The 12877-nt window shown below is 36.8% G+C and overlaps 1 protein-coding gene across 1 annotated transcript; it reads left to right on the forward strand.

The window, feature by feature from the left end:
• The first annotated feature begins 7524 nt into the window (after positions 1-7524).
• On the forward strand, positions 7525-9337 carry LOC113292604 (proton pump-interactor 1-like). Its single transcript, XM_026541487.1, has 4 exons — positions 7525-7925; positions 8052-8288; positions 8404-8628; positions 8926-9337. Exons 1-4 carry the CDS (start codon positions 7638-7640, stop codon positions 9175-9177), a joined length of 1002 nt encoding a protein of 333 aa, XP_026397272.1. The 5' UTR covers positions 7525-7637; the 3' UTR covers positions 9178-9337.
• The last annotated feature ends 3540 nt before the right edge of the window (positions 9338-12877 follow it).

The raw sequence follows: 12877 nt of genomic DNA on the forward strand, positions 1-12877 counted from the left end.
GTACAACCGCGTTCCTTACGCCTCTAGAACCACGCCGGATTCTGCGTACTTGAATCCCTTAGCTGATCTCGCCCATAACTAAGAGTTGTTACGACCTAAAGTCGAAGACTTGATAAACCAATCTGTCTCACACAAAAAAGTTTACTGAATAGATGAATTTGTCTCCCACAGATATACCTATGAGTTTTGTTCCATATTTTGATAAATCAAGGTGAACATGAACCAATTTATATATCGGACTTATATTCCCGAAGAACAGCCTAGTAACATTAATTACCTCATAATAATCTTAATCGTATGGTAGCGAACAAGATATTACGGAATCACAAAAGATGAGAAGAAGATGTTTGTGACTACTTTTTATCTTGCCTATCGGATATTAAATCTCGAGAAAATCTTAGAGAAGATAGTACTCAACACAATAGAAAACAGCAAGATCAAAACACGCGACTACAGAGAAATAATTGGGTCTGGCTTTACAATCCCAATGAATTCTTTAAGTCGTTAACCTACAGGGTTTTGGAAAAACCTAAGGTTAAAGGAGAATCTACTCTAGTCGCAACTAGTATCACACAAGAGGTGTGGGGGTTAAGTTTCCCAGTTGCTATAGTTCTCCCTTATATAGTCTTCAAATCAGGGTTTGCAATCAATGTTACTTTGGTAACAAAGCATTCAATATTCATCGTTAGATGAAAACTTGATTAGACTCAAGCTAATATATTTCATATGTTAGATCGAACTTAGCTTGTTACACACAAATGAAAAGTGACTTCATTTAGATATGAGTAACCGTACCTAAAAGTGTATACCTTTGTTGTCTCAACAATAGTTAACAAAATTTAGCCATATGAACACTTTCATATGAACCTTGTTCATCTTAACCATAACTGGTTCAAATGACTCAAATGAAACTAGTTCTAGAGTTGGTCTATTGTTTATATTCTCATAGAAGTATACAAGATACAATTGAAGCAAAATCGATCTCGATTCACTCGAACCAATTCATGAACATTATAGCCACGGTTTGCAAAATATTTCATTCCTTATTATATAAATGTTTTAGTTCATGAACAAACCGATTTTAGAACATAACCTACTCAAATATGCTTACGGATACACATACCTAAGTGGCTGAACTAAGTTTGGGTTCGCCAGTATGCGAACAGGTACCCATACCTTCCAAACTCAGTTAAATCCCGGAACTTGAAACTCACGCCAGTACGCATACCGTTATGCATGCTAAGTTCCCGGACTTTCGTTAACCAACCAGTACGCATACGGGTATGCATACTATGGTTCCCGGACTTGGAATAACTTGCAACAGTTAGCATACAAGTACGCATATTTTTCTATATCCAATCATGGTAATTTGTTCTAAACTCACATTTAAATCATTGAAACATTCTTAGAAGACGACAATAGATGTCTCACACAAACTATTAGCTTCAAGGAAATTTTCAAGTGATCGAATGATCAATACGAAACATTTCGAGTCTATATCAAATGACTGTCTCACACAAATCATGTAAGATGTTACAAGGCGATTTTTCACATGATCATCTTTTGATTTTCGTCAAGAATATAAGATGAACTTAGTTAAAGCGAAAGCCTACCAACACATATTTCGAGAAATATGTAAGCGAATTAAACTCAGCTCGAAATATCAAATGTGTATAATTAAAGTCTATATAGCTATATGACTTTTGTCTCAAATAGAAGATAAAGTAGATAGACTTTTGAGTGATAGATGAGTCCAAGTCGCCACATACCTTTTGTTGATGAAGTTCCACAAGCTACCCTTAGTAGTTATTCGTCTTGAATTAATGAACGCCGCAAAGTCTAAAGCTCAACTACACTTTCTATCATAATCCGAGACTTAACTATAAGTAGACTAGAAATCAAGACTTATAGTTTTCGCAACTAAACTTGACAAACAAGCTTGAGATAGCAACGCTTGCGAGTTCGACCGAGCAGTGCTCTAACAAAAACCAATGGAATAAGATGGGTTTTTTTTATTTTTACTTTATTTAAGCCATTACGGGTGGATTAAGTGGTGTTAATTAATAATGAATTATTTTGAGAATTGACGATTAATCGAAGAAATAGGAGATGAAGGTGATGGGAAGAAGAAAATGGAAGAGTTAAAGGAGAGGAATGAAAACAAATTAGTTTTAATATTTAAGAGGTTAAGGGTATTTTGGTATTTTAGTTATGAATTAGGTCTCCTTATCTTCATTGTAGGATATTTGAATCCTTATGTGCCCTCAAAACTCTTTTCTTGGAGCCCCTATCATAGGTTTATTCTTTAATTTCTTTTGTACACTTTTATCCTTAGTTTCATCAAATTTCAATCAAAGTTAAAACTTCAAAATACCCAGAAATATTAAAAGTTAATATGGCAGAAATAACATCAACAAAAAACTCTTCACAATAAAAATTGAATTTCCTCAAGTCATTCCACCACCACTACTAAATCCACCAGTACCAGAAACACTCACCACTACCACCGCCACCAAAATCAAACAAATAAAATCCAGTTCAACATCATCCTCGATTTCACATCATACCTCCATTACGAATAAACAATCAAACAAAAACCCAAGTCCAAGCAGAATTCGATTATTCTTATACACAAAATTAGATCAATATCACACTGAAATACCCTTTTCCAACTCTTCATAACCTAATTATGACCAATATAACTGGACGTTAGGACGTATTTAGGGGTTTGTTATAATTCTTTAAGGTTAATGTTGTACTAACATATGTTTTACTACGAAATTTTAATTATGTTTATTCAATGTATTGACTTGACGGTTAATAATGGGTCAATATACCAACTCTTAATATTTAAAATGTTGGGTATTTAAGCTAGGTATTGAACATTTATTGGGTACCAAACGTTAAATAACCTCTACCAAATATTAACTTTTATCTTCGAAACATTATTTCCTGAAATCCAATTCCAGAAAATTCAATTGCGAAGTAATAGGATTCCAAAGTTAGAATTCTTTAACCCAAATATCATGTCCGAATAAAAAAGAAAAAAAAAGGGGGGGAGTAGTTGTTTTTGTTCTAATTATTTTTACTTTTATTTTTTCTATAAAATCAAACTGTTAGATCAAGGACTATAGGCGATAGACTGTTTTAGCCTTCCATTCCTTTCAAAATGGCTGAGACAGTATTCGAAGGAGTAAAGAACCCACTATGGGATAGAGGGTGAAGAGTTTATACAACATATAATTAGCCGTTTAAAAAAGTAGAAGTTACCCATGTGTCTGTTCCACCGTACTGGATAGAAATTACATCACCTTATGCTCATACGTATAAAGTTATCCGCCTTTCTTCTGTTTTTTTTCATACGACATATAGTTAACCGTTTTTCTTATGTTTTTTCATTCTTCATACAATTCACTGTATGATGGAGATTTTCGACAACTCTTTCATTTGAATGAGTGGTCGATTGAGTTTGAGATGGAAGGGGCTTCCCTGTGCTCATAAGAGCAGTCCCTATGGAAATGGTCAAACTCAAATATTTGTTGAGTCAGGTGGATGGTCAAATTGGGTTTTCCACTATGGTAAAGCGCATGGTGTTGGATCACCAGACGCGCGACAGGACGACAAACTCGGGCGCTTGAAGACAAAACTCGGACATCAGTAGACCTGACGCGGGCGTTCGTTGTCCTAACTCGGGTGTTAGAAACAAAGTCTCTAACGATCGACTCTCTAACGCCCATATTTCCAATGGTCGAATTTTCCCCCTATAAATTCGTTCTACTGATTTCTAAAACTCTTCTAAAACTTTTCCCCCTATAAATTTTCAGTCACACAACTTCCATTTCCTTCTTCTAAAACTCTTCTAAAATCAAAAATTTCTAATACAATATGAAGTATGAACATAGCGAGAAGAGCGATGAATAGTATAAAGAAGAAAATAGATCGAAAAAATGAATCGACACCGTTGCCTCACACAGGTGTAGATTTTTCTCAAAATCGAGAAGAAGAGTTTGCTAACCCAAATATAGTTGCTGCTCCATCATTAGTCCCAGGTTATGTGTCGGGGCATCATGAACGATCTGAGGATTATCATGTCACGAGAGGTGGATTTTCAGAATTAAATGTTGTTTATGTTGGTCTACCGGCTGCAGTCCGAGTAAGGGTTGACAGATATCCTTGGCGTGCGCTTTATAGAATAAAGCCTAGAAAACATAACAAAAAAATTCCGAAGACAGTGGTAGAAAGGTGGTGGATGACGACGCACACATTCCATTTTATGGATTTCGAAATTGGTAAGTTTTTTTAACTTAACTAAAATTAAATTTTTTAAATAATTATTAAATAATCAAAAGAATTAATCATCATTGATATTATACTTGTAATAGGAATTACTCCCCTTGATTTGTATTTCATTTGTGGGATCCCAAGTGGAATGGGAGACCATCCACCATTCAACCAAGACGAATGGATCTCAAATAGTAAATGGGAGACGCTTTGTCCCTCGTTTGTGGAATCATATATCCCTCGTAATGATTTGAAAGGAGGTGGGATTAGATGTGCAGCCTTGAAGATTTTCCTAACCAAACCCAGAAACCCAGAACATGTAGATGACTATCCTGAACTCAAAAGGATGTTTATCTTATGGGTACTAGGTCAGGCATTCTTTCCAAACTCAACTTCTGTTTCTCATGTTGGTTGGCTTGAAGCGTTAGAAGATCTCGACAAAGCACCAGATTATGACTGGGGATCTGCAATTTTAGCAGAATTGTACTGTGCGCTGGATAAAGCGTCCTTGGGCGAAGGAAACTTCACTGGTTTCTGGAGCATCATAGAGGTAAATATCAAAATTATTATTTTTAAATTTATTATTATTACTAAATACTAAAATTATGGAGCAATTTGCAGTATTGGTGGTATACCTACTTCCGTGTTGGTAAACCAATCCTAAAAGACGGGACAATTAGATTTCCAATGTTGGACATGTATATGAAGAACAACTTAGAGAAGAATACTGGCAACGACGTATTTGGTTCCAATTTTGTGCAGAGGTTACATCAGATGACTCGGAGCCACAACAACGTAGTTGTTCACCCTTACGTTGATTTACCTCAGTATAATGATGATGTTGGAGTAAGTATTCTTGATTATTCTATGCGTAGAGTTGTTTTTTACAGTCCGGAATCACAAAGAGGGGTTTGGTATCTGGGAGAAAGAGTGCAGTACCAAATACAAGGTATATTTTCAATTGCAATTAACCTGCTACAACAGATGCAAACCTCTGCGTCGGATTTTTGTCGGCTGAGAATAGCGGTTGGGAGAGGTATGAACTAAATACACAGTTGGATATTAGTGAAGCGCAGTATGTCAACTGGTACACGTTAATTACGAAGCCTGTGATTGGGACACAAAACATGCACGTCTATGGGGTTGACTTCCCAGGGTTATCAAACATGTACCATAATCCAAATATCGTTCCTAGCCAACCATCTCCAGAAGAGCCAAGCTTTATGACTTATCCCAGGACGGGTGCAAGTTCTTCATCATCCTCTTCAAATATGCCCGAAATTCGTTGGAGCTGCAAAGTGTTACTTCACAAGGTTAGCCGACCACGATCCCCATTGTTTCCCAAGGTATGAACCGTGATTATCCTTACGACAATGTCACTGCCAGTGAGGAAGAGTTGCAGATTCGACTCAACGATTTGCATTGGCGGAATCGACAAGTAGAGGCGATGCACTTGGAACAACTACGAAAATGGCAGACAGACACAATGTTTGGATTAACTCCAACTCCAACTGCAAATGATGATGGGCGGCGGTCACATTCATCCAATTCCACCAGGAGCAACAGACCATTGCACGAAAGTGAAGAAAACGATAGATCATGGCAAGAAAGTGAAGAAACAGTGGTGCGAGAAACACAACACAATGTGGTTCCAGAAACACAGTACAATACTACTTCACCACAAATTGTTCCCGTATCTCAACCTCAGACATTTCGGCTTGAACCTAGGCGCATTTCATCATCAATCTCGCCCTACAACCCAAATGTGCCCTACAACCCAAATGAATGCTACACACCAACACCACCACAACAACAAACCTCTTATATGCTTGGACCGAGTACACAGAGTGCTTTCCAATCGCCTTTTGTTCAGCCAGGTCAATCGCCTAATTTTGTTCAGCCAGGTCTATCAGGTCTATCCCAGGTCTATCAACATTTGGAAATTTACATACTATGTTGGCAGCTCATTTCCTAGGTCTATCCCTAGGACTTTCTGAATTCTTGGCTCCAGAAAATAACAATGAGGGAGCTAGAGATGAGCGACGTTAGAGAGATTAATGTAATTTTTAATTCTGCTACATTTGTAGTTTTAGTGTTAAAAGTACGACAATCTTAATTAAATAAAATTACATATGTTTAAAGGTAAAGCGTTTACATTAGCTTCACTAATGAGAAGAAGTACTAGGTGGAACAACAACACCAAAGAAGGGGTTGAAACTGTTCAACACCTTAAGGATTTCAAAACATTTGTCAAAAGGAAAAGCCACATTTTTCCATCTTCTCCATTCAACCAAAGATCTTGTTACCATCTCAGCATCAGTTTCACCTCTCAGTCGATATCGATTTACTTGTATGGTTAAAGCTACCAACTCACTTACTTCTTTCTTAATTGTACCAAAACGATGTTTTATGTCAGATATAGAACGACGACTCGGATTACGAGTGTCACTGCAGAACCCATCGTGAATAACCGCCCAGAAATTCATCCATGGATAGTTTGCCGAAGCAAGCTGAGTAAATAAAAAAACATAGTTTCTGCAAATAGATTCATCTTCTTCTTTAGCATACGGAACTCGTCGAACTAACCGGGGCCGAGACATGTTCAATCAATAATTGAGAGTGAAGAGAAGAATGTGTAGAATGTGTGAATTTAGAGTTGAAATGAGGAGTTTTTATAGAATTCAAAAAATGTAGTTGTTTGATCACAATATTTTTCAGCCGTTCAGATTGAGCCGTTAGCGCCATCGGGACAGACGCTGGCGCTTTTAACACTGACGTGGGCGCTTTAGGTGAAAACGCGCGTTGGACATTCAAACGCTAGCGATTTTCTTTCGGACGCCAGCGTTGGTAACAATGGCGCCCGTCGTTACCACGTACGCGCGCTGGATGTTCCGACTCAATGTTTAAAGCAACAGATTTGATGATTTAAACATCCATTTTTCATGTTTGTTCATGCCATAGTGGGAGCAAAATGAACAAACTTTGAGTTTGTTCATCCACTGGAACTGCTCTAATAAGACCAAATTTGATCAAATCTTTTGAATTCAGAGTACAATTTTTATTGCAAGTAATGCCAGTAGTTCTAACAAAAAAAAGAACATGACTTCACATGTCCAAATTTTCTATCTTCAAGCATACGCCAACTGCCAACACTTATTCTCTCTCGTCCAAGGAAAGACTTTCGTTTTTTACATATTTTATTTGGCCATCCCATTTCTTGCGCCCCAAATTTTCAACAGCTTTTCCTCTCTCTCCCCCTCACCGATGTCTCTCTCTAGGACTAGGATTTGCAAAAGTACTTAAAGATGCATTTTTGATTTTTTTACCTTCTACTGATCTCTTTCTGTCTTTCAACCATGGAAGTTGTTGTAACCGATTTCGAATCAGTGCCAGCTGAGAAAGGAATTACAACAGACGGCATATTATCAAATCAAAGTCTAGAAATGGACGAGCTTATAAATTTTGATCCACATATAGTGGGCGAATTTGTGGATGACTCGCCGAAGCCAAAGCAGTTTAATTTTCTCAAGAATCGGGTATATGAAAACCCAGAGTTAGACGCTGAAATTGATCGGACTGAAAAGGAGATACGGGCAATGGATGAAACCTGCGTTAAGATTGCTCGATCTATAAAAGAAAAAAAGGTATATTAATGAGTAACTAACTGCATGTATTTTATGGAACATTTTGGATAATTTATCCATCTGACAGTTGTTTGCGTAATTCTGTTACAAAGAAGTCTTGAGTCATTTTGTGAATTTTTTGAGCAGCTCGTTCTACCATCTTTGAGGTGGCAATTAGCCCGTCAAAATGAGACATACGAGAAGTTTATGAATGAGAAGCACAAGCACAAAATAGACGATCAACAAAAGTCTTTACTGCAGTTTCAAAAAAACAAGGTGGACGGTCTACAAAACGCTATATACAAACCTCAATCTAGATTTTACTCAACTCCAGAGAAGGATACAGATGATTTATGCTCATCAGAGAAAAACCTTAATGATCGAGTAAGCTTGATAAATGGAATAAACTTAGTTGGTATTTTGATTTTTATGCATAAAAAGGTTATTTCGTTGGTATATCCACGCATGTGTGTTAAACAGGTTTTTGCTGCCCAAACAGATTCGGAGTTTGCATATTCGGTTGCTTTGTAGGAGAAACAAATTTGCTGAGGAGAAACAGCTCCTTGGAGAAATCAAACAGCTTGAAGCAACGAGGGAAAAAGTAATTGCTAAAGACTCTATGAAAGAGCAATATATTATTTCTCTTAAAGAACATAGTTGCCGAAATGAGGATTATGGCCTACGGTGGGAGCTTGGTCGCAAAAAATTTCGCTACCAGATCACTGTAAGTTTCCTGTAAATTTTGTTCTATTCATAAATCACATCTTATGATATTTCTGTTACTTGACCGGTTGACCGCTTGAGAACGAAAATGCTATTCTCCTCCCTTCGATGTAGCGGATGAGCTGCAAACAAAAAATGAAAACACGTCATCCTTCCAATTTAAAAAAGTGAGACTTCAAGCCACATCCATACGGAGGAGAGTAAGGAGGAGAAGAGGATGAGAATGGCATTTCCGGCCTGCGAAACAATTAATTAAATTGACTAAAAGAAAAAAATATGTATTCTTCTAATTTTGTAGCTTAAAGAAATGAATCTGGTTAGATTGAAAAGGGAGAAGCGATCAATGAAGGAAAAAATTAGTGAACTTGAGAGAAAATTGGGACATTTGCATCACGGGATTTTGCCTCTGGAATCCAAGTTAGAAACAATACTTGGGACAATGGAAGCGGAACAAAAAAGGTTAAAGGAACTGAAAAGAGAGCGTAACAAGAGGATTCGATTCGGAAGTGTGCAATGCGAAAAAGATGGGACAAACCTGAAAAGAGGCTAATGGGCTAATATTGAAGATAGATAACCTATGAGACATTCAACGCTACAGATCGATGTATAAGTCAGTACTCGAACTTTTGTTTTTACCCCGTGTAATTTAATCTAAGATATGGTATATCTGTATAACAACCTGAATATTTGATAATAGATGTTGTGTGATTGCTCGAAAAACAAACAAACAAACAAGTCCGATATGACCCTCTTTTCCTTCTCTTTCTCCCATAATCTTTGACTTGAAATTCGCTCAACATTTTTTCAACCCACTTTGAATCTTTCACCGAACATTTTAGATATACTTTTATAAGCACCATGAACCAAACTTATTGGTCCAAAATCTTTAATCTCTTCAATTGTGTCTTTCTTTGGGAAACAATGAAAGTACTCTTCAAACTCCAATCTAGAAAACTTTTGTCATGTAAATCCTTCACCACCTTCATAAAATCATTTGTAATAATGTTCCAACATAACAAATAAAAGCTCATTGAAAAGCCATCTGGTCAGGAGCTTTATTCTGATCCAACAATTTGATAGCTACAAGGCATCCTACTTCATCAAACTTCCTTTCCATCCAAGATTAGTATCTTTAGAAATTGTGTTTTATTGCATACCCATCATCGAAACATGTCTGAGATTGTTAGCTGAGAAAGTATTTTGGAAATAATCCTCAATGTCACTCTTAATTTCATCTTCATTAGTTGTTAGAATCCCATTAACCTTTATAGACCCAATATAACTCCTTATATTATCATTGGCCAATATGTGAATATATTTGGTGTTGTTTTCATTATTCTTGATGTCATTTTCTCTAGCTCTACACCTCTATTTCTCAGCTCTTAATAAAGTAAGTCTGCACCATTCCTGTCTAGATGCAACTCTTTCATTCCATTGAACATCGAACATCCCATTATGTAAATTTTCTTCAATGTCCAGATTATTGAAAGTCTCTTCTAATTCCTCCAGCCTCCTCTCCAGCTCTCCGTACTCTTGCTTACTTCACTCTCTTAGCTTAGGCTTTAACGATTGAAGCTTTTTGCGGAATACAAAACCAGCATTACCTGAAACAGAGAAAGACTCCCATAAATTCTTAATTAGAGAAATAAAATCAGGGTGAGAACCAGAAATACTCACAGAGAATAGGGAAGGATCACGCTTCAAACCATCATAGATTAGAGTTATAGGGTATTGCACTATTTAAACCGTGAAATCCATACGAGACTCCAACAGTCTCCAATTCGGTTCTCTCAATTTCTTTGCCCCCGTAGGTGATAGAGAGGGGAAAAAAATAGTGAATGGAAGGAAAGAGAGAAAGATAATAATGACAAAGGTATGCTATGGAGATCGTATGTATAATTGATGTTAAAATTGTTGGTGGTAAGCCAATAAGCAAACAAGAAAAGTCATTCATATTTATTTTTCAGCAAATAGCCGAAATTCGGATTGACAAACATATATTTTGTGTTGCTTTTTCAATATAATCATCCACATCGTTTTGATACGGGTGGTTGAATTGGATTCATCTGATAATCCTATATGAAATTACGTTTTGTTTAGGCTGAGTTTAGTGGAGGAGAGTTGGGGGTAGTTGAACAGTGGTGTCACCTAAGCAGCGGGAAGGGTTGGGTCTAGTGTTGAGGGAGGGAATTTTGGTGTAGGCGAGGATAGGATCCTCACTCAAAAGTGTTGTATTTATATATATATATAACACTAAATATGGGCCAAAAATCTAGTTTTATTAGATTTTTTTTTTTATAAAAACAGAGTAAGCGAGGATTGAATCCTCATTTTTATACTTTTTCCAGCGAGGATTGTTTCCTCGCCCCTGTCCAAATCTCCTCCAACGTTCCCTGCTTTCGAACAGAGAAAAACCCACGGTTTTATGTTGCTATCTTCCAACTCTTCTTCTCCACTACACTCTTGAAAAAGTGGGGGTACAACAATCACACTCAACAATTCGATTAGCACTCTGTATGGACAAACTCCAATATACTTTCTAGAGAATCAACTAGACAGTCAGACTCAATCTAGATAAAAAGTATATCAAAGAGTTTATATCTCAATCTCTCGATTTGATCTTTACTCAAGCAAATTGAAATCTGCGAGTCTTTATCAAAGAGAGATAACTTGGATTGTACCAAAGACCAATATCCAAGTGTCAATCAATTTAAATCAACAACCAAAAGGTCGGATATTCTAATTGATTGAACAACGCACAACCTGTGATATTTTAATTATATAAAAAAATATAATGCGGAAAAGAAATAACACAGAAACTAAAATTTTGTTAACGGGGAAACCGCAAATGCAGAAAAACCCTGAGACCTAGTCCAGATTGAACACACACTGTATTAAGCCGCTACAGACACTAGCCTACTCCAAATTAACTTCGGTATGGACTGTAGTTGAACCCCAATCAATCTCACACTGATCCAAGCTACAGTTATGCTCATACGCCTCTGATCCCAGCAAGATGCTACGTACTTGATTACCTTAGCTGATCTCACCCACAACTAACAGTTGCTACGACCCAAAGTCGAAGACTTTAATAAACAAATCTGTATCACACAGAAAAGTCTACGGTAATACATAAATCCGTCTCCCACGAATATACCTACGATTGTTCTTTCTTTTGATAAATCAAGGTGAACAGGACCCAATCAATAAACCGGTCTTATATTCCCGAAGAACAACCTAGTATTATTAATCACCTCACAATAATCTTAATCGACGCAGCGAAAAAGATATTGTGGAATCACAAACGATGTAACGAAGTGTTTGTGATTACATTTCTATCTTGCCTATCGTAGATATAAATCTCGAGCCAATTATTACAATCGTACTCGTAACTATAGAAGATGCAATATCAGATCACACAACTACAAGAAAAGTAGTATCTGCCTGGATTCACAATCTCAATGGAGTCTTTAAGTCGTTAACCTAGTTTTAGAAGAAGAAACCAAAGGTTAAAGGAGAATCGACTCTAGCTATGCAACTAGTATCACACATAAGGTGTGGGGATTAGGTTTCCCAGTTGCTAGAGTTCTCCCTTATATAGTTTTCAAATCAGGGTTTGCAATCAATGTTATCTTGGTAACAAAGCATTCAATATTCACCGTTAGATGAAAACCTGATTAGATTCAAGCTAATATTTCTCAACCGTTGGATCGAAAACTTAGCTTGTTACACACAAATGAAATGTCCAATTTTGGGTTTAGGAACCGTTCCCAAACATTAACATTTGTTGGTTCAACAATAGTTAGCCATATGATTACTTTCATATCAAACATATTCTTCTTTACCATAACTAGTTCAAATGACTCAAATGAACTAGTTAGAGAGTTGTTCAATTTCTTAAATCTTACGTAACTACACAAGGAACAATCGAAGCAAAAACGGTTTGATTCACTCGAATCGGTTCATGAACTTTATAGCCACGGTTTGCAAAAGCATTCCTTAGTTTAAATAAACATGAGTTCAAGAAAAACCGGTTTTAGATATAACCTGCTCAAGTTCGCGGACTGGGTTCGCGGACTTAAGCTCATGGAATGAGTTCACAAACTCCAGCAGAAATTCTCGGGTCGAGAACTTCCGCCAGTTCGCGGACTTGGCTCACGCCACTTCCATTTCTCTTGATCAACAAAGTTCGCAAACTTTGGTTCAAGGAATAAATACTTATACATATATGTGTTTCCACAACAATGCTT

This window comes from Papaver somniferum, chromosome 7 (genome assembly GCF_003573695.1).
Source record: "Papaver somniferum cultivar HN1 chromosome 7, ASM357369v1, whole genome shotgun sequence".
In the NCBI taxonomy this organism is placed as follows: domain Eukaryota; kingdom Viridiplantae; phylum Streptophyta; class Magnoliopsida; order Ranunculales; family Papaveraceae; genus Papaver; species Papaver somniferum.

Excerpts from the sequence above, each read along its gene's own strand:
- LOC113292604 (XM_026541487.1), top strand. The coding sequence starts at position 7,638 with ATGGAAGTTGTTGTAACCGATTTCGAATCAGTGCCAGCTGAGAAAGGA. Across the intron at positions 7,926-8,051 it reads GATCTATAAAAGAAAAAAAG|CTCGTTCTACCATCTTTGAG; the intron begins GTATATTAATGA and ends TTTTTTGAGCAG. Across the intron at positions 8,289-8,403 it reads AGAAAAACCTTAATGATCGA|ATTCGGAGTTTGCATATTCG; the intron begins GTAAGCTTGATA and ends CTGCCCAAACAG.